This window comes from Macaca mulatta, chromosome 13, assembly GCF_049350105.2.
Source record: "Macaca mulatta isolate MMU2019108-1 chromosome 13, T2T-MMU8v2.0, whole genome shotgun sequence".
Taxonomy (NCBI): domain Eukaryota; kingdom Metazoa; phylum Chordata; class Mammalia; order Primates; family Cercopithecidae; genus Macaca; species Macaca mulatta.
Window position 1 is genome coordinate 69,366,002 of NC_133418.1, and position 21,560 is coordinate 69,387,561.

Consider the following 21,560-nt stretch of genomic DNA (forward strand, 5'->3'; position numbering starts at 1 on the left):
ATCACTTTGCATTGTGAAATTATTATGATCTGTGTTCTGATTAAGATTAATGGAAGGAATAAAATTATTTTAAAGAATTATTGATGGTTTCAGATAATGTCACATATATTCTTTGGTATTAAGGAAGTACATGTTTGAGTCCTTGATGTTCTTGAATTTCTGTTTCCACAGTTTCTCTGCCTTCTGGGGAAAAGATAACTTTTCTTGATACTCCAGGACATGCTGCTTTCTCAGCAATGAGAGCCAGAGGGGCTCAGGTCACTGACATTGTCATCTTGGTTGTAGCTGCAGATGATGGGGTGATGAAACAAACTGTAGAATCTATTCAGCATGCCAAAGATGCACAAGGTACTGTGTGGCTGACTTAATGGATGTACTACATAAAGTCAAAGTTCTGGGGCCATTTACATATAGCTCATTTAGTCTTCACAACAATCCCAGAGTTATACCTGTATTGTAGATAAGCCTCAAAGATAAATTGTTTTCCCACAGACTTATAACTAATAGGAAGAGTATAGCAGGATTCAACTTGGGACTTGTGACCATAAGTACATACCACAGGTACAGTCTTTCCTATGCTTTTTTTTGTTTTGTTTTCAACTTTTTATCATGGAAATTTTAAGCAGATACAAAAGTAAGAAGATAATAATGAAATTCTATGTACCCATCACCTAAATTCATTACAAGTTGCATAGTGGTTATATTCTGTTATTTCCTGTTAATTTATTATGTGGAATTCTTCTCTAAAGAGAAACTTTCCCTTCTGCTTTAAATAAGTTCTTATCTGATCAAACATATAAAATTGAAACTTTTGGAAAATCACTTAATGATCGTCTCCCTTATTTCTTCATTTAAAAGTTATAATAATAAATACCCACACATGTAATTACACATTCTAGGCTGGAGTGGTGGCTCACACCTGTAATCCCAGCACTTTGGGAGGCTGAGGCCGGTGGATCACCTGAGGTCGTTGGGAGTTCAAGATCAGCTTGACCAGCATGGAGAAACCCTGTCTCTACTAAAAATACAAAATTAGCCAGGTGTGGTGGCGCATAACTGTAATTCCAGCTACTCAGGAGGCTGAGGCAGGAGAATCACTTGAACCCAGGAGGCAGAGGTAGTGGTGAGCTGAGATCACGCCATTGCACTCCAGCCTGGGCAACGAAAGCAAAACTCCGTCTCAAAAAAAAGTTACACATTCAATATATTCATTTTTATTCTGAAATGACTGTACCCCTACCCTTACTGAGAAAATATACTTGATGAAGTGTGTCATATTCCCCCCAGATTTACTGGCAAGATTTTTAAAAGGTTGGGAGTTATTGAGCTAGTCCAGTTCTTTTATTTTACAGCATGGAAAGTAAGACTCAGACAGCAGCCAGAACTCTCCGTAATTATATACAATTATACAACTAATTTTCAGTATGTCTGCATTTGGAATTTAGATCTGCTAGCTTCCAATGTTATTCTCTTTCCTTTCTAATTCCTTAAAACTGCCTTTGTGTGATGTACTATGTTCTTAATGATTCTAGGGAATACATGGCAAGAAGAGAGGGATAAATTTGCCAGGGATCCCATTACAAAACAATTGGCTGAGATAGGATAAATTCATTAGATCATGCTTTGTACACCTCTTCTCTTGGTACCTACCTGTTAAGTTCCAGCTCATCAACATGGAATGTACTTTTTCTGTCTCTTTTCTTTTCTTTTTCTTTTTCTTTTTCTTTTTTTTTTTTTTTTTGAGACGGAGTTTTGTTCTTATCATCCAGGCTGGAATGCAGTGGTGCAATCTTGGCTCAGGCTCACTTCAACCTCCTTCTCCCAGGTTCAAGTGATTCTCCTGCCTCAGCCTCCCGAGTAGCTGGGATTACAGGTGACCGCCACCACACTCAGCTCATTTTTGTATTTTTAGTAGAGATGGTGTTTTACCATGTTGGCTAGGCTGGTCTCAAACCCCTGACCTCAGGTGATTTACCTGCCTTGGCTCCCAAAGTGCTGGGATTACAGGCGTGAGCCACCGTGCCCGGCTGGGATGTACTTTTTTGTAATAGTATGTTGTGGATTGCAAAACTTTTTTGTATATTTTAAAATTTCTGTTTGATACCTGAGAAAATTACAGAGATGATGAAATGCAGCCACAGAATTATCTCATAGAATTTTGTGTGATTTCTCTAAAGAGAGGATATGTCTAGTGATAAGTAGATTAAAAGATTATTTGGTCCTTTCATTAAGTAAACATTTATTGAGAGCCTATGTGTTAGTCGACTATATGTTGGTCACTGACCTAGGTGTATGAATAAATAGTATAAGTCCTAAAAGGAAATTTGTGATATTGGTACTTAGTTTTAACCTAGGATGAGATGTTGGGTTTTAACAATGTGTTAATAAACCCTGGAAAGAAGAGGCAAATGATCTAGTAGTATTGAATTGGAATCTTCTCATGATTTTTTTTTTTTTTTTTTGAGATTATCTCCAGTGTACTTGTTGATCTTGCTTTTATGTTTAAGGATAGGCCTTTTTCTACCCAAAATACAGTTGACCTTTGAACATCATGAGTTTGAACTGTGTGAGTCTACTTAACACACACATTTTTTTCAACCAAACATAAATAAAACAGCATTCACAGAATTTGAAACTTCCTTACATGGCTTTTTGTACACACGGTTCTGTAGAGCTGGCTGCAAGACTTGAGTATGCCGGGATTTTGATACAGGCAGTGGTGGGGGGTTCCTAGAACCAATCCACCAGTATACCCAGGAATGACTGTATTGTTTGTTGTGTTTTTTTTTTTTGAGATGGAGTCTCTCTCTGTTGCCCACGCTGGAGTGCAGTGGCACGATTTCAGCTTACTGCAAGCTCTACCTTCCCGGTTCAAGCAATTCTCCTGCCTCGGACTCCCAAGTAGCTGGGATTATAGGCGTGTGCCACCACGCCCGGCTAATTTTTGTATTTTTTAGTAGACATGGGATTTCTCCATGTTGGCCAGGCTGATCTCAAACTCCTAACCTCAGGTGATCCACCCGCCTCAGCTTCCAAAAGTGCTAGGATTACAGGCATGAGCCACTGCACCCAGCCCAACTGTATTGTTTTTTTTGGATAATCTCAGGTGTCTGTTATTCACTCAAAATCTGCTTATAATTATACTTTTAACATCTTGCATCTGGATTTCTTTATGTGTAGAGAGCAGAGTAGGGTGATATGACTCTAAAGTGGGTCATTTTGGCCTTTTGTTAGATAAAAACATCCACTGAATAAAGAGAAAACTGGAACAGAAAGTTGGTGTCTTTCACTGTGAATACCTGGAATTGAAGGTGTCATCATTTTCACTCTATTTAACTCCGTTTCTTTCAGTTCCTATTGTCCTTGCCATAAATAAATGTGACAAAGCTGAGGCTGATCCTGAAAGAGTGAAAAAAGAGCTGCTGGCTTATGATGTGGTATGTGAAGATTATGGAGGTGATGTTCAAGCAGTGCCTGTCTCCGCACTTACGGTAAATGTGGGGACTTCATATGAATATGCCTGAATGGGAACGCTGTACACAATGCACACAGTATATTACATCTAAAGAACATTTTGATGTACATAATTTGTGTTGTTTTTAAAACATTTTCCGGGTGTCAGGCAAAGATGGTATTATCTCGGTTTGGCACATTAGGAATTAGGCTCAGAGAGGTCAGTCACCAGCTGATCAGTGTGGAGTCAAGTCTAAATGGAATATGTTTTTTATTATGAGATACTTAGGATGAGAATAAATGGGGAATAAGGGAAATAGTAGGATAAAGACGTGGTGCGATCACAGCTCACTGCAGCCTTCACCTCCAAAGCTCAAGTTGTCCTCCCACCTCAGCCTCTTGAGTAGCTTGGGTTATAGGCAGGTGCCATCCCATGCCTAGCTAATTTTAAAAATTTTTTGTAGACATAGGGTGTCACTGTGTTGCTTAGGCTGGTCTTGAACACCTGGCCTCAAGCCATTGTCCCACCTTGGCCTCCCAAAGCACCGAGATTACAAGTGTGAGCCACTGTGCCTGACCAAAGACTGTCTTAAGCAGAAATGAAATCCAGTTGTTAACAAAAAAGTGCTTATATTTCATGCCTCTTACAAGTGGAAAACAGGCCTTACAGCATTTAAGAGATTTAAACAAAAAGTTCATGAATACCAAGATTAAATATTAAGTTGATTTTGTTGTTGATTGACTGAATGTTTTTGTGGATTAAATTGCTACATGTTTTATTTTTTTTTTTTTATTTTTTTTTTTTATTTTTTTGAGACGGAGTCTCGCTCTGTCGCCCAGGCTGGAGTGCAGTGGCGCGATCTCGGCTCACTGCAAGCTCCGCCTCCCGGGTTCACGCCATTCTCCTGCCTCAGCCTCCCCAGTAGCTGGGACTACAGGCGCCCACAACCGCGCCCGGCTAATTTTTTGTATTTTTAGTAGAGACGGGGTGTCACTGTGGTCTCGATCTCCTGACCTTGTGATCCGCCCGCCTCGGCCTCCCAAAGTGCTGGGATTACAGGCGTGAGCCACCGCGCCCGGCACTACATGTTTTAAAATGTTATTTAAATGAATTCCATTTTCTTTAAAATTACCATCTATTCTTTCTTGAATATAAGCACCAAGGAAAGTCAGTACTTGCCTCATATCAGTGTTTTCCAATTCTTTTACCCCGTAGAGGTTGCTGCTAAGTAACCTTTTTTGTCCATCCTTGTTATATAATATAGTCTTTTTTTTTCCTCCTGATCATTCACTGAAGGGATGGTGGGCTAATCTACACCTTCCTCCAATTAAATCTCATTTCATCTTTACTTTTCCTAAATGTGTTACCTCCAAGATACTTAGAAATTATGCCTCCATTAGTAGTAAAACTGTGCATCTTTTTCTCTGAAATTTATAAAATGCTGACTTAGACTTTGTTATCTTCTGCAGTATCTCAATTGTTATTGCACTCCAAAAGCCACACGTTAAGCTTACTACAATAAGATTAAAATATTTGGCCAGGCGCAGTGACTTACGCCTGTAATCCTAGCACTTTGGGAGGCCGAGATGGTCGGATCCATTGAGGCAGGAGTTCAAGACCAGCCTGGGCAACATGGTGAGACCTTGTCTCTACAAATAAACACAAAAATTAGCCTGGCTTGGTGGCATGTGCCTGTAGTCCTAGCTACTGGGGAGGCTGAGGCTGGAGGATCACCTGAGCGAGGGAGGTGGAGGTTGCAGTGAGCTGAGATGATGCCACTGCACTCCAGCCTTGATAACAGAGTGAGACCCTGTCTAAAAAAAAAAAAAAAATTAAAATATTTGAAGAGTTGACTACCTTTTCTGACCAGATACCATGAGATGAGTAGGTAGATATAAAGCTGCTTAGGCAGATTTGGAGGTGTGTCAGAGATGATTCCAAGGGAATAGAGGGCATTGGAAGAGAGTGGCAGGGAGGTAAGATGATTTTCTAAGGTATGTAAAGGATTACTTCATGCAAGTTAACAACTCTAGTTCTGCTTTTTGGAGCAGCATTTTGTAAATTGGAATAAATACTAGGAATAAGTGGGTGGGTAAGCAAAATATTTAGTCAATTTTTTTTGTTTTGTTTTACAGTTGTCTATTGTTTTATTTTTTATTTTTTGAAACAAAGTCTTGCTGTGTGTCTCAGGCTGGAGTGCATGGCATGATCTTGGCTCACTGCAACCTCTGCCTCTGGGTTCAAGCAATTTTCCTGCCTCAGCCTCCTGAGTAGCTGGGATTACAGGCACGTGCCACCACACCCGACTAATTTTTTGTATTTTTAGTAGAGACAGGGTTTTACCATGTTGGCTGCTCTCGAACTCCTAAGTGCCAGTTTCAGCTTCCCAAAGTGCTGGGATTACAGGCATGAGCCACTGTGCCCGGCCCTTGTCTGTTGTTTTATATTTGGTAACAACTGTGAGCAATCTCTTAGCTGATACGAGGAGTGGAAAAATAGCTTGCCTATCAGTTCCAGTTCCATCACCAGTTAATCGGCTGTGTGATCTTGGAGCCCTAGAGAGCATAGTAAACATAGACCATGAAAGGTAAAAGAATCACCCACTCCAGCTTCTTCATTTTATGGTTGAGGTAAGAAGATCCAGGGAGGTGAGGTGATTTCTTTTTTAAAGGGTGCACAGCTGGGTGGTTATAAAGCACAGCTTAGAGCCTAGATCTCTAGTTAGTGCTTTTTCTCCTCATTTATTTATTTTCTCATCATTTATTTAATAAGGGTAAGTAATGCTTGATTTACTTTATAGGATTCTTGAGTTGATCAAATGAAATAATAGATGTGAAATCTCGTTCAGTTGGGTAGAACTTAAAAAAAGAAAGCAAGAGGAAGGAAACACAATTGTAGGGACAGACGGAGGAGAAAGAATGAAGCATTGCATGTGTTTATGAAAGGGATAGTAACAAGTACCACCAGTGGCCATACTTTAAAAAAAAATAGCCACTGATTCCTTGCAAGATCTGTCCATGGCTCAGGTTTTCTTGCTGATCCCTCCCTCCCTTCCATTCTTCCCATTCTCTTTTTTCTTATTTTCTTTTCCCCTCCCTCCCTTCCTTTCTTTGTTAAATTGAGTAATCATGCTTTTAATGATTAAAGAGAAAAGTATAATATATCTTGCAAGGATTATGTGACTTTCTGTCCTTGGTATTTATATTTACTGATAATATTTATTAACGTGTATTAACAACCTTTGTTATTGTTAAAGGGCAATAATCTGATGGCTTTGGCAGAAGCAACAATTGCTCTTGCAGAAATATTAGAATTGAAAGCAGATCCCAATGGTCCAGTGGAAGGAACAGTAATAGAGTCTTTCACAGACAAAGGAAGAGGGTAGGACTCTTAAACTGCTTGCCTTTTTAATTTGTTCTGTGGTTTTTGTGACTTGATTATATGATGATATATTATTCTTGTTGCATGTTATTGTTAGTTCATGAACAATATTTTCAAAGCATTTGTTTTAAAAAGTATTTTATTGTTTGTACTGACACAAGAACACAAGAATGCGGTTATTATCAGTAGACCATAGCAACTATCCATATACATCTAGTAGTCATATTTAGATGACATAAGTAGTTCAATTTGTTTTATTTTTTTTCCCCCACTGACTCGACTGAATTGGTAAAGTCTTACAGATAACATAAATTAGAATGAAATACCAATAGTTGCATTTTAGGGTTTGTAAATTCTTTATACCATACCCATTAATATAATACGCAGAAAGATCTTTGAAGTGGTGTGCTTGAATTTTCCTCCGTATCAGCAAGAGAGGTTTTCTCATTGTTTTACACTCTCTAACAACTGTGAGTAATCCCTTAGCTGATGGAGACTGGGATAGAAAGTGGGTTAAGATTCTGTCAGAACACTTTGCTTCCTGTTTCTTCTCTTAGCATAACCTTGTAAGAAATTATTTTTTTAAAATTGTGGTAAGAAACACCTAACATCCCATTTATTATGTTAACCATATTTAAATATACAGTTCAGTATTGTTGTTTATTCACATTGTTGTACAACAGATCTGTTGAACTATTTTATCTTGTAAAACTGAAAGTCTATACCTTTTAAAATTACCTTAGTCCTTCTCCTGAGCCCTTGGCAACCACCTTTCTGTTTTCTGTTTTTCTTTTATTTATTTATTTTTGAGACAGACTTTTGTTCTTGTTGCCCAGGCTGGAGTGAAGTGGCCATGATCTCAGCTCACTGCAACCTCTGCTCCCTGGGTTCAAGCAATTCTCTTGCCTCAGCCTCCCAGGTAGCTGGGATTTACAGGCACCCGCCACCACGCCTGGCTACTTTTTGTATTTTTGGTAGAGACAGGGTTTTTGCCATGTTGGCCAGGCCAGTCTTGAACTCCTGACCTCAGGTGATTCACCCGCCTCAGCCTCCCAAAGTGTTGGGATTACAGGCGTGAGCCACTACGCCTGGCATTGTTTTCTGTTTTTATTTTGTGACTACTATAGATACCTCATATGAGTGGAATCATACAGTATGTGTCCATTTGTAACTGGCTTATTTCATTTTGTATAATGTTCTAGAGTTTCATTCATGTTGTAGCCCGTGAAAAGATTTCCTTTTTAAAAAAAATTTAATATTTATTTATTTTTTAATTTTTCTTTTTTTGAGATGGAGTCTTGCTCTATCACCCAGGCTGGAGTGTAGTAGTGCGATCTCGGCTCAGTGCAGCCTCTGCCTCCCAGGTTCAAGTGATTCTCCTGCCTCAGCCTCCTGAGTAGCTGGGACTGTAGGCACATGCCACCACACTCGGCAAATTTTTGTATTTTTAGTAGAGACGGGGTTTCACCATGTTGGCCAGGCTGGTCTCGAACTCCTGACCTCAGTTGATGTACCCACCTCGGCCTCCCAAAGTGTTGGGATTACAGGTGTGAGCCACTTCACCCAGCCTATTTTTTTTTTTAATTGAGATGGGGTCCTGCTATGTTGCCCAGGCTGGTCTCAAACTCATGAGCTCAAGTAGTCCACCCACCTTGGCCTTCAAAAGTGCTGCTGGGATTACAGCCATGAGCCACTATACCTGGCCAATGTCCTTCTTTTTAAAGACTGTATAATATTCCTTTGTATGTAAAATCCACATTTTCTTTGGAAGAAATGTCCATTTGTCTTTTGATGGACATTTGGGTTGCTTCTACTTCTTGGCTATTGCAAATAAATTTGTTTAAAATGGTCTTGATAGGCTGACTTTGAACTCGGGGGCTCAAGTGATCCTCTTGCCTTAGCCCGCTGAATAGCTGGGATTGCAGGTGTGCCATTGCACCCAGCTTTGAAATGTTTTTATAGTATGAAAAACTGCTTAAGAAGTTAAGTGGCAGAATTAATCTTGTGTATACACGTTTATGTAATTTAAACTTCATAAAGATATCTTTGCTCTACTTAAAGTACAATTACATCCTGATTATGACATTAAAAATATACTTTTATTTTCATTTTAGTCCTGTTACTACAGCTATAATTCAAAGAGGAACTTTAAGAAAAGGCTGTGTTCTGGTTGCTGGAAATTGTTGGGCAAAAGTACGCTTAATGTTTGATGAAAATGGAAAAACAATCCATGAGGCCCATCCCAGCATGCCAGTGGGAATTACAGGCTGGAGAGACCTTCCTTCTGCAGGAGAAGAAATTCTTGAAGTAGAATCTGAGGTATATCAAGCTTAATTCCTATATGTAGGATGTAATATAATGATTTTAAATGTCAGTTTACAATGTTATACCAAATATGTGTATTACTGTTAACAAATAATTCTAGATTATAAGAGGCTGTGAGGATGCAAGTTGTGCTATTATAGCATTAGACTATAGAATTTTGGGGGGATAAGATTTTTAAATCATTTCAATTATATAAGCTCTCAAATTAAAATTTTACATGTTTCTTGAAACTTATAAAAGTAGCAGTTTCATACATGAGTTACGCTAATTTCCTAATGGGGGACAACACAAAGGCTTTAATCTAGCAGTTATTGTTGTCTACTTCATTAAATAACGCGTTTTTCCCCTATAAAGCCAAGGGCACGTGAAGTTGTTGACTGGAGGAAGTATGAACAAGAACAGGAGAAAGGTAAAGAGGATGTGAAAATAATAGAAGAAAAGCGAAAGGAACACCAAGAAGCATATCAGAAAGCCCGTGAGAAGTATAGCAATGTGCAGTGGAAGAAGAGATCACTTCTACAGTATTTAGAAATAAAAGAACAAACATCCTTAAAGCGAAAAGAGGAAATGGAAAGAGATTCAAATGTACTTCCTGTGATTATTAAAGGTATCTTTTTAAAGATTTTACATTACATTCTCTGAATATATATATATATATATATATATAAACTATTCTCGTAGTTTGGTCCTTTACATTTACATGAAAATTATTTCAGTATTTTAGGAGAGATTTTCTTATTCAACATATTTCTTGCTGATTTTGTTGTAAATGAACCTTTGGCTCATTATATGCTATTAAGTCAAGTAGGTATATGTAATGCTAAGCCTACATAAAAGTGGATTTAGTGGTAAATGACATTCCTATCATGGCTTTAAATAGATTATTGTCATTTTTATGTCTGCTGATGTCTAACTCGTAAAAGCAACAATTATAAACTTTTTTTGTATTTAGGTGATGTTGATGGTTCTGTTGAGGCCATTTTGAACATTATAGATACCTATGATGCTTCACACGAGTGTGAACTAGAATTAGTACATTTTGGAGTAGGTGATATAAGTGCAAATGATGTTAACCTTGCTGAAACATTTAATGGTAAGGATTCCATTTTTTCTTGTTAATCTGTGTTCCCTAAATAACACTGAACCATCTGCTTCTGTCTTTTGTTGCTTGGCTTGTCACACCTGACATTTATTCCCATCAGCATCACCCTTCCTGCTATAGTCCAGTCCCAGCTAGCAATTTAAACTGAATGGGATGTGCAGTATTGTGGCCATAGCTCCATTTGTTGTGGTTGTATTGCAATTTTGGGGAACTATTTCAAGACCTAGTCACGTTTATCTTTTTTTTCAAAGCACCTTTACTGCCCCCTCTCCCTACTCCTCCAAGTTCTTTACTATCCCACGGTTGATTCTCATATCTTTCATCAGACTTCTGAATGTTCCTAGCACTGTAATCACCCTATTCAGTCTTTCCTTCATCTTTTACTTTTGGCTTCCTATCTTTGGTAATTGATAACTTTATATGTCATATCTTTTTAGAGCAAAAGGTCTTTTTAGCTTTATAAGCCTAGAAGGCATGGAACTGTCTTTACTAGTTGAATTTATGATACACAAAAAGGGGGACTCATGACTGTTAAATAAGTGGAACACCTAGTAAAGCAAAAACATTGTTGAGTTATTAGGAATCATTTAGGAAAGAGATTTCTTTGAAACCTGACTTGATTAGAGTTAGATGTCACCTCTACTGAAAAGGATAGAGGTAACATCTAATTGATTAATTAAATGTATTTCATAGGCACTGACTGGCTTAGTACTGTGCTGTAATATAGACAGTGTATTGAATGATATTGAAATGACTTTTTTTCTTTTTTTTTTTTTTTTTGGAGACAGAGCCTCACTCTGTCACCCAGGCTGACATGTGGCATCGTCTCGGCTCACTGCAACCTCTGTCTCCCTTGTTCAAGGGATTCTCCTGCCACAGCCCCCACTGAGTAGCTGGGATTACAGGCGTGCACCACCATACCTGGCTAATTTTGTATTTTTAGTAGAGACAGGGTTTCACCATGTTGGCCAGGCTGGTCTTGAACTCCTGACCTAGGTGGTCCACCTGCCTTGGCCTCCCAAAGTGCTGGAATTATAGGCATTAGCCATTGTGCCCAACCAATTGAATGACTTCTTTTTCTTGAGACGGAGTTTTGCTTTTGTCAACCAGGCTGGAATGCAATGGTGCAATCTTGGCTCACTGCCACCTCTGCCTCCTCGGTTCAAGTGATTCTCCTGCCCCAGTCTCCCGAGTAGCTGGGATTATAGGCACCCACCACCACACCCGTCTAATTCTTTTTTTTTTTTTTTTTTTTTTTTTTGAGACAGAGTCTTGCTCTGTCGCCCAGGCTGGAGTGCAGTGGCCAGATCTCAGCTCACTGCAAGCTCCGCCTCCCGGGTTTACGCCATTCTCCTGCCTCAGCCTCCTCAGTAGCTGGGACTACAGGCGCCCGCCACCTCGCCCGGCTAGTTTTTTTGTATTTTTTTAGTAGAGAAGGGGTTTCACCGTGTTAGCCAGGATGGTCTCGATCTCCTGACCTCGTGATCCGCCCGTCTCGGCCTCCCAAAGTGCTGGGATTACAGGCTTGAGCCACCGCGCCCGGCCCTAATTCTTCTATTTTTAGCATAGATGAGGTTTCATCATGTTGGCCAGTTTTGTCTCAAACTCCTGACCTCAGGTGATCCGCCCACCTCGGCCTCCCAAAGTCCTGGGATTATAGGCTTGAGCCACTGCGCCTGGCCAGAATGACTTCTTAATGATAGGAGTTTCAAGGTGATTGTGTTTTTCTCCGTCTTAAACTGTGTGGGTTAATCTTTTTTCATTCATTTTGTTTAAGACAAGAGTGTCTTAAACAAAGCTTTTTTTTAAGACAAGCTTTTTTTTTTTTTTTTTTTACTTTTTGGGTTAATTTTTTTTTGAGATAAAGTCTCGCTGTCGCCCAGGCTGGAGTGCAATGGTGCAATCTGGGCCCACCGCACCCACCGCCTCCTGGGTTTAAGAGATTCTCCTGCCTTAGTTTCCTGAGTAGCTGCAATTACAGGCGTCTGCCACCATGCCTAGCTAATTTTTGTATTTTTAGTAGAGACAGGGTTTCACCATGTTGGTCAGGCTGGTCTCAAACTCCCAGCCTCCAGTGATCCACCCGCCTCGGCCTCCCAAAGTGCTGGGATTACAGGCATGAGCCACCGTGCCCGTCCAGGTTAATTTTTTTCATTCATCTTTTTTAAGACAAGAGCGTTTTGCTTTTTTTTTCTCCCAAGTATTTACAGTTAAATACATTATTTGTTTTTTGGTGCAATGGTCAGCTCCATGAAACTTGCTTCTTAAAAATAACTCTTGACCCTTACCAATTAAGTCACTATTTTTCCCTCCAACCCTTTAAGTCACTATTTTTGGGCATCTTTTGGCCGTCTGAATACCTAAGTGCAAACCACAAAAATTGTAGACAATAAGATTATAATTTAATAATGTAGTGTTATTAAAATGAAGCAATAATATTTTAGCCCTGGTCATTTTTTGTGTTTTTATTTCTCTGGTATAAAAACCAAATTTTGTTTAGCATACTGCTTTACACGTTATAGGCACTTAATGGTCCTTAAATGAATGGATTTGAAATTATAAAGAAATTTTGTTAAGCCACAATACAATTTATAAAATTCTTTCATCAATTGGAAAATTTACTAGTTTTGGTGAGAAAAAAATCATAGACCTTCTAACCTCCTCTAATTGCTATTTTTTTTTTTTTTTGAGACAGAGTTTTGCTCTATTTGCCGAGGCTGGAGTGCAGTGGCACGATCTCAGCTCACTGCAACCTTTGCCTCCCGGGTTCAAGCGATTCTCCTGCCTCAGCCCCCCGAGTAGCTGGAATTACAGGTGCCCGCCACCACGCCCGGCTAATTTTGTATTTTTAGTAGAGACGGGGTTTCACCGTGTTGGCCAGGCTGGTGTCGAACTCCTGACTTCAGGTGATCCACTTGCCTGAGCTTCCCAAAGTGATAGGATTACAGGTGTGAGCCACGGCACCCGGCCTCTTTTTTGCTATTTTAATTTAGAAAATAAAACAATTTAGATTCAAGTTTCTGCTTGAAAGACAAATAAATGATTATAATGTAATCTTTGTGCTACTTCATTCATCATATTTCTGTTTGCTAGGTGTTATATATGGCTTTAATGTGAATGTAGGCAAAGTTATCCAAGAGTCAGCTGCAAAAAAAGGTGTAAAAATGAAACTTCACAAAATAATTTACCGTCTTGTTGAAGATTTGCAAGAGGAACTGAGCAGCAGATTACCCTGTGCTGTGGAAGAGCACCCAGTAGGTGAGTGATCACTGGGTGTTACTTTTAAAAATTAGTATAGTAGGTGCTATAAATAGCACTTCAGCGCTTAGAGGAAATGTTTTCAATGTTGAAAGATATATCCTGTGTTCTAGAAAAAAAGACTACCATGAGAATTCATTGTAGCTTCTTATGTAAACACCTGCCCTGTGTAACACATTGTGCCTATGCCTTGAGGATACAAAAGCAAATAAGGAATTAAGAACTTGCCCTCCAGTTTAGATATGAACAAATAATTATAATACAAATTATACTACTATTGAATGCATAAAGATTATTAACAGTGTCATGGAAAGAGCTGTTGACTTTGTTGTAGGGCTGGCAGAGAAGTCTACCATAAGAAGAAAATTTACATTGAAATATTAAATATTTAAAAATACTGTTTCTAGCATATATCAGCCAGAGTAGACTGAGTTTATTTAAAATTGATTAAATTACCTCATCTGTTTTTTTTCCCTCCCCATGTAGATTTTTTTTTTTGGTTAACTTTTAATTTTGATAATAGTTTTAAATTTCCAGGTAAATTGCAAGAGAAATACAAGGAACTCCTATATATCTTTTACCTAATTCACCAGTTGTTTACATTTTGTCCTATTTGCCTCATTTTTGTCCTGCTCCATACACACGATTTTTTTTACCTGGATCATTTGAAAATGTTTGAGATATAATGCCTATTTGCCTCTAAATATATACATCTGCTAAGCAAAAGAGACTATCTTATAAAACCATAGAACTAATCAAACTCAAGAAACTTAACATTTATTTATACAATGCAGTTATCTAATACACAGTCCATATTCACATTTTGTCCATTGTCCCAACAATGTACTTTTTTTCCCCAGTCCGGGATCATGGATTATAATATATCCATGTTGTCATATCTCTCTGGCTCCATTTAATCTGGAACAGTTCTTCAATTTTTGTCTCTTTTGACCTTGACATTTTTGAAGCATATTGGCCAGCTGTTTTGTAGAATGTACCCTGATTTGGATTTGTCTAGTGTTTCCCCATGATGAGATTTGATTTTGCATTTTTAATCTACATAACAGATTTATTATTTTAGGTTTTTCTGACCTGCTCAACATGATCGTACAGAGATTTTTATGTTCTTGTGCTAAGAGCAATTTGGAACACTAAGTCATGAGGGTTTCTAGGATTAAGCAAACACACCAGTCAGATAACACTACCACCACCAGTAAAATAGCTCCCTAGAAAACTGGTTCATTATAGTGCGTGTTACTTCATTATTGGAATTTGTATTAATTTTTAGTCAGTAAAAAAAACAGACTCAGCCAGGCATGGTGGCTCATGCCTATAATCCCAGCACTTTGGGAGGTCGAGGCATGCGGATCACCTGCGGTTGGGAGTTTGAGACCAGTGTGCCCAACATGGTGAAACCCCGTCTTTATTAAAAATTAGCCAGGTGTGGTGGCGCATGCCTGTAATCCCAGCTACTTGGGAGGATAAGGCAGGAGAATCACTTGAATCCGGGAGGCAGAGGTTGCAGTGAGCCAAGATTGCACCATTGCACTCCAGCCTGGGCAACAAGAGCGAAACTCCATCTCAAAAAAAAGAAAATAAAAAAGACTCAATTAGTAGTTCTAAGTAGATATAAATTACCTGTGGCAAAATGAAAAATAATGAGACCAGGTGCAGTGGCTCACGTGTGTCATCCCAGGACTTTGGGAGGCTGAGGTAGGAGCATCACGTGAGGCCAAGAATTCAAGACCAGCCTCCACAAAAAAAAGGTAAAAATAAAATAATTAGTTGTGTATGGTGGCACACACCTGTAGTCTTAGCTATCCAGGAGAATTGCTTGAGCCCAGGAGCTTGAGGTTACAGTGAGATATGATCATGCCACTGCACTCCAGCCTGGGTGACCCATCTGTAAAAATTTTTTTAAAAAGATAAAAGAGAAAGTAATGACAGATGATCTACTCTTGAAAATATATTGAAGGAAAGCTTAAAACAAGGTTTTCATGGAGCAGACAAGAATAGGCAAAGATGGCTGGGTGCAGTGGCTCACGCCTGTAATTTCAGCACTTTGAGAGTCCGAGGTGGGTGGATCACTTGAGGTCAGGAGTTTGAGACCAACCTGGCCAACATGGTAAAACCCCGTCTCTACCAAAAATATAAAAATCAGCTGTATGTGGTTGTGGGCGCCTGTAATTCCAGCTACTTGGGAGGCTCAGGCAGGAGAAACACTTGAACCCCGGAGGTGGAGGTTGCAGTGAGCCAAGATCATGCCTGGATGACAGAGTGAGATTGTGTCAAAAAAAAAAAAAAAAGAATAGCCAAAGATTTTCATGCATTTTTATTCTTAATATTGGTCAGGAAAATAAAATTGGAGTTAAAGAAACCTAGACTTTTTTCTAGGCATGAATTTGGATTTTTGTCATACCTTTAATTCTTATACCACAGAATGTCAGAAATTGCATATTTCTCAGAATCTTTAGTTTTCTGCACATTAATGCTCTCTTCTTCCTAAAGGTGAGGCATCTATACTAGCTACCTTCTCTATAACAGAAGGGAAGAAAAAAGTTCCTGTGGCTGGCTGCAGAGTCCAAAAGGGACAGTTAGAAAAACAAAAAAAATTTAAATTAACCCGTGATGGACATGTAATTTGGAAGGGTAAGCAACATCAAAATCCCATATCCAGTCACCAAAACCTGTTGACTACATAACCATCTGAAATCTGTTCATCTTTCATGTCCATAATCTCAGCTCAGGCCATTTCTTATTGCTGTTGTAACTCCTAAATTGTCTGTAGTTGATCGGTTCCCTTTGCTTGAGATGTATGTTGGTTTTATATCTCAAGTACCATCCTATCCTCAGCAAAAAGTTTGTGTCTACCTTTGAAATAGGAGATTTAGGGTATTTTGCTATAAATTAAGTCTTAGTTACAGCAAACTTCATTTTTCAGGGGGTTCCCCTGGTATTTAGTCCCATTGTTTAACATGACAGGACCATGCAATTTTTAAGAATTTCAGTGTAATTTCCTGGTAACACCATATAATGTAGTATTTAGTAGGTACTTATCATTTATTGAATATACTGACCTTAAATTATATCTTTTTAAGGTTCATTAACCTCACTGAAACACCATAAAGATGACATTTCAATTGTCAAAACGGGAATGGATTGTGGTCTCAGTTTAGATGAAGAAAATACGGAATTTAAAGTGGGAGATAGAATTGTTTGTTACGAAGAAAAACAAATTCAAGCCAAGACTTCTTGGGATCCAGGATTTTAAAATACATTAAAGATGTAAATAACTCAACGTGTTGCTTTTTTGAAGGTAGAAATGCACTACTACTGGCCAAAAAGTATCTAAGTTGTTCTACCATGTGTTCATATGCACAAACTGTCAGAAGTGCTCAGAAATAGGAAATCTTATTTAAGGATGCCTCCAGCTAGAAATCCTTTAATGGAAAGACTGGCAATATGGTAAAAGGTAATTGTTAATTACTTACACATCACTGATTTCTTTAAAGTGGATGCTTTAGGCCGGGCACGGTGGCTCAAGCCTGTTTTCCCAGCACTTTGGGAGGCCGAGGCGGGTGGATCACGAGGTCAGGAGATTGAGACTATCCTGGCTAACATGGTGAAACCCCGTCTCTACTAAAATACAAAAAACTAGCCGGGCGTGGTGGCGGGCGCCTGTAGTCTCAGCTACTTGGGAGGCTGAGGCGGGAGAATGGCGTGAACCCGGGAGGCGGAGCTTGCAGTGAGCCGAGATCACGCCACTGCACTCCAGCCTGGGAGACACAGCGAGACTCCGTCTCAAAACAAAACAAAACAAAACAAAACAAAGTGGATGCTTTAGTTAAGAGGCTTATCAAGTGAACCAGCTTTCCCTGAATTGAGCTCCAAAGGAAGATATGCTACCCAAGTCCTGCTTGAAACTAAACTGTCTTTTAGTGTTAACAGTACAAATAAGTAATCATTCCTTTATAGGGATCCATCCTGAACAAACATTAAATTCCCAAGAGTTGTATGACAGACAGCAAACATTCCACTGAAACCACCCAGAGACTGTGGATGCATTTTTTTTTTTTTGAAACAGGTCTTGTCCAGGATGAAGTGCAATGCATGATTACAGCTCCTGGGCTCAAGGGATCCTTTTGTCTCACCCTCCCCAGTAGGCAGGACCATAGGAGTCAGCGTATGGTTTTTTTTTGCAGAGATCAGGGTCTTGCTATGGTGCCCAGGCCGGTCTTGAACTCCTAGACACAAAGTGATCCTCCCAAAGTGTAGGGATTGCAGGCTTGAGCCACCACTCCCAGCCAGTATCCATTTTTGAGTTGGCAACTTTAGCCTTTAACAGAAGTATGCTTAGCCAAGGTCTCTTTTAAGCCAAGGTCTTAACACCTACACAAACCGTGATTCTCAAAGACAAGAGATAGGCACTACTGGCCACTGAATGGGTAAAGGGAAGGGATGCTGCTCATCACATGACAGACCGCACAACAAAGACTTACCTGGCCCCAAATGTCTATTGTGTTGAGGTCAAGATGGACAGAAACAAAAACTGGCTTGTATAACTTCTGCCAAAGTATAGGTATTCTAAGAAGTTACTATGAATTGAAAATATAAAGACCTTTACAAGTGGTTGGCACCTGGCAGGTATACAGAACCACTGGGTCACACAATCCCCAGAAGCAACATTCATACAGTGATAGCAGTAGCACTAATAAAGGAAATGGTGTGACCATCAATTTGGTGCTTAAAAACTATTCTTTTTACTGCAATGAAATCCAACAATAAAGGTTAGTTCGTGTCTTTTATTAACTCATACAGTTACTTGTCTTCTGGCTTGTTGAAACAGTAAGTCAGACAACATTTGCCACAATAATGTCTGTCAAAGTGGCTTGCCATAAACACCCCAGCACCACATTCATCAGATGGGCACTCTCGACGAAGGCGACTAATTTTGCCATTCTCATCCACCTGAAAAGTACAAACCTGCTGTAAGATAATTTTACAACACATTCTGAAGTCTAATTTAAGTGACTCAAAATATTTAAGCTTTTACTATGTAATACTGGTAGTTTTCGTGCTTACAAACCAAAGCACCCTAAATTCTCACCAGTTATTATTACTACAATGAAAATATTCAGAAGTCTTGGGACTTCTGAACACTAAAGGTCAGCTTTGCAAGTCGTAGACAAATGTAAGACCTGAACCCAGACCCGACTTTAAACTCAGAACCCTATTACGTAAGTGATTTCAAAAACCAAACAGGAAAAACCCCAGGAAGTCTGAATTTCTCATTTCCAGAATACCTCATTTAAACCAAAGTGGGGTAATACTAGATACTTAAGTCCAAGAAAATACTGACAAGTTACTATAAAGTTTTCCAAATAAGCCAAGACTTTGCTGACATTCTGCCCATCACTTTAACTGGCTCACCTTATAATATTTCAGGACAGCCAGCTTAACCTTCTTTCTCTTGTGCTTATTCTTCTTGGGAGTGGTGTAAGACTTCTTCTTCCTTTTCTTAGCACCACCACGAAGTCTCAACACAAGATGAAGAGTAGACTCCTGTTAATGGAAGAATGACATAAGCTTTCATGATTCCACTAAGAATGGGCACACCCAACATTATGCATCTCTTAATTGAAAGCAGTGGCAGTACACAGTAACATTTATGAGGTAATCTTGCTGCCCCATCCCAATAAAGTATCTGATTCTTAACCATTTATAGGGAGATTAAAGAATGCATTACATTACACCATGGGATGCAACTTGCAAAATTCATAATGGGAAAAACTACAGTAGCGCTTCTCAAGTATCAGTATAGGAGTTACCTAAAAATCTACTGCTAATCTAATGCCATTCTCCCCTTTTGCGTGTCAAAATGTCCAAAATACACCACATGGAGTGGCTCACGTCTGTAATCCCAGCGCTGGGAGGCCACAGTGGGAAGATCACTTGCGCCCAGGAGTTTGAGACCAGCCTGGGCATGGTGGTGTGTGCCTATAGGTCCAACTACAGAAGGTTAAGGTGAGAGGACCACCTGAGTCTGAGAGATAGAGGCTTCAGTGACTGTGCCAAAGTCAGAGCCTGTCTCAAAAAAAGTAAAATAAAAAATTTCCAAAATAACATTTTTTTAAGAGGCTGCTCTTCCCCTAGACAGACCTTTTGAATATTGTAGTCAGACAAAGTACGTCCATCTTCCAGTTGCTTGCCAGCAAAGATCAGTCTTTGCTGATCAGGAGGAATTCCTAATAAGAAAAAAACAAGAAGTCACAGCACACGAAGCCTGTGATGTGCTCCAGATTTATAAGGTAACACCCTTAATCAAATACATGGTACTAACAGCTGACCATAAGCCCTTACTAGAGGTTAGGCATGGTTCTAAATCTTTACACATCACGTTTTACTGCATTTAATCTTAGGGACAATACTGGGCTTCTGCAGTGGCTCACGCCTGTAATGCCAACACTTTGGGAGGCCGAGGTGGGGGGATCACTTGAGGTCAGGAGTTCCAGACCAGCCTGGCCAACATGGTGAAACGCAGTCTCTACTAAATATACAATAAATTGGCCGGGCGTGGTGCTGCACGCCTGTAATCCCCACTACTAGGGAGGCTGAAGCACAAGAATCACTTGAACCCGGGAGGCGGAGGCTGCAATGAGCCGGGACGAGCCAATACACTCCAGCCTGGGCGACAGAGAAGACTCCCATCTCACACAAAATAAGTAAGTGTCCAAATTCACACAAGTGAAATACACCTTAAGGATTCCAATCTAGGGACTGTGCTCCCCGATCACAAACATTTATTGTGTTATTTCCCAAGTATTTTGCTTTGTCAATCTGCCCTTCCCCCCCTCACCATGAGCAGATATGTGTAGCACCTACAAGTAGGCTGAAGTCTCCACAGGTTAAGTTTTCTTAACTACAAAATATTACTTGCCTTCCTTATCCTGGATCTTGGCCTTTACATTTTCTATCGTATCCGAGGGTTCAACCTATGAATGTTAAAATGAAAGTATGTTGCTTACACATTACGGAACTACAGCAGAACTCATTTAGTTTGACAATTACCACTGAACCGAACCGGCGACAGGGCTGAAACCTACTCAAGAGACCTATTACCCACCCAGTGGGCAACCTCCCAAATCGGCTACCGGAAAGCACCTTCATCTCCCCAGCCCAGGGCGGGCGGCCGCCACAGGGCCACACGTGCTCGCGCCCGGCGGGGGTAGTTACCCGGCGCAGCTCCTCCGTTTTAACTAGCTGGCACCCCTCGAGAGGTGAGAGGCCCGCCTTTGGCCACCGAAAATCACCTTGAGGCCGTTGCTCAGCAAAAAAAACTCATTTCAAAGCTTAAGTTTTAGAATCCAAATTCGGAATCATTGTCTAAGTCATGGAAAGCAGCGCCGGTCCTAAAATCCACCTCAGGACCTTATTCGGACCCTGGCTTCCTCATGACCACCTGGCCCGTACCTCGAGGGTGATGGTCTTCCCCGTAAGGGTTTTCACGAAAATCTGCATTTTTGTGGCGGCTCCACCTGAGGTTGGGAAAAAGGAAGAGATGGGTTAGGTCAGGGATCACAACAGAAGGCGGCATAGGGCGCTAGCCCCAGAGCAGCCGAAGAGCAGACACTCACCGCAGATGGCGGATCGAAAAGGAAGAACGCCGCGCAGGCCCACGGGGTTTCCCGGCGCCCCAGCCGAAAGACCCACCCCTTAGGCGACCACACCAAATGCCTGACTGCCATCCCAGCGACAATCCAACCCGGTGCTAGACCAGGACGTGAAACTCGTTTCTCCTCTCCCTAACCGGGGCTTATTTCTCACTTTAGCCTTCGGAATGCTTTCGAAATGGTAGGTTTAAGCAACGTAAAAAATGTTTTAAAAAGGTTTTTCCCGTGCAGTCAACGTGGCTAAGAGAATTTTTAAAAGGAGGTGGGTCGAGGGGGGCCTCATTGGGGAAGAGGTAGGAAATGGAAGTGTATTCTGGGAATTGTAGTTCTCCACTGCTTTCTTCTACCTTGGACTACTTGTCCCAAGATG

At 40.2% G+C, this 21,560-nt stretch overlaps 3 protein-coding genes across 55 annotated transcripts in view; 2 read left to right on the forward strand and 1 right to left on the reverse strand.

Annotated features, from left to right (window-relative positions):
- Window positions 1-16,818, forward strand: part of MTIF2 (mitochondrial translational initiation factor 2) — a 32,434-nt gene extending 15,616 nt beyond the window's left edge. For all 50 annotated transcript variants that reach the window (XM_077959572.1, XM_077959588.1, XM_077959584.1 and 47 more), the window contains 9 exons: window positions 172-348; window positions 3,352-3,491; window positions 6,711-6,835; window positions 8,950-9,154; window positions 9,515-9,767; window positions 10,113-10,253; window positions 13,356-13,520; window positions 16,029-16,169; window positions 16,619-16,818. In XM_077959572.1, coding sequence (XP_077815698.1) covers window positions 172-348; window positions 3,352-3,491; window positions 6,711-6,835; window positions 8,950-9,154; window positions 9,515-9,767; window positions 10,113-10,253; window positions 13,356-13,520; window positions 16,029-16,169; window positions 16,619-16,791 — 1,520 coding nt within the window. In that variant the 3' untranslated portion in view covers window positions 16,792-16,818. The remainder of the gene's footprint in view (window positions 1-171; window positions 349-3,351; window positions 3,492-6,710; window positions 6,836-8,949; window positions 9,155-9,514; window positions 9,768-10,112; window positions 10,254-13,355; window positions 13,521-16,028; window positions 16,170-16,618) is intronic.
- Window positions 16,819-18,256: 1,438 nt separating this feature from the next.
- On the reverse strand, window positions 18,257-21,182 carry RPS27A (ribosomal protein S27a). Its single transcript, XM_015112376.2, has 6 exons — window positions 21,155-21,182; window positions 20,991-21,055; window positions 20,458-20,512; window positions 19,680-19,765; window positions 18,951-19,082; window positions 18,257-18,488 (listed from the first exon to the last, which is right to left on the reverse strand). The coding sequence occupies exons 2-6, from the start codon at window positions 21,036-21,038 to the stop codon at window positions 18,339-18,341; spliced, it is 471 nt and encodes a 156-aa protein (XP_014967862.1). The 5' UTR covers window positions 21,039-21,055; window positions 21,155-21,182; the 3' UTR covers window positions 18,257-18,338.
- Window positions 21,183-21,239: 57 nt separating this feature from the next.
- CLHC1 (clathrin heavy chain linker domain containing 1) overlaps window positions 21,240-21,560 on the forward strand; it is a 68,033-nt gene continuing 67,712 nt past the window's right edge. For 3 of the 4 annotated variants that reach the window (XM_077959610.1, XM_077959613.1, XM_015112371.3), the window contains exon 1: window positions 21,240-21,371. The gene's annotated coding sequence lies outside the window, so the exon portion shown is untranslated. The remainder of the gene's footprint in view (window positions 21,372-21,560) is intronic. The other variant, XM_077959615.1, reaches the window with a different exon arrangement.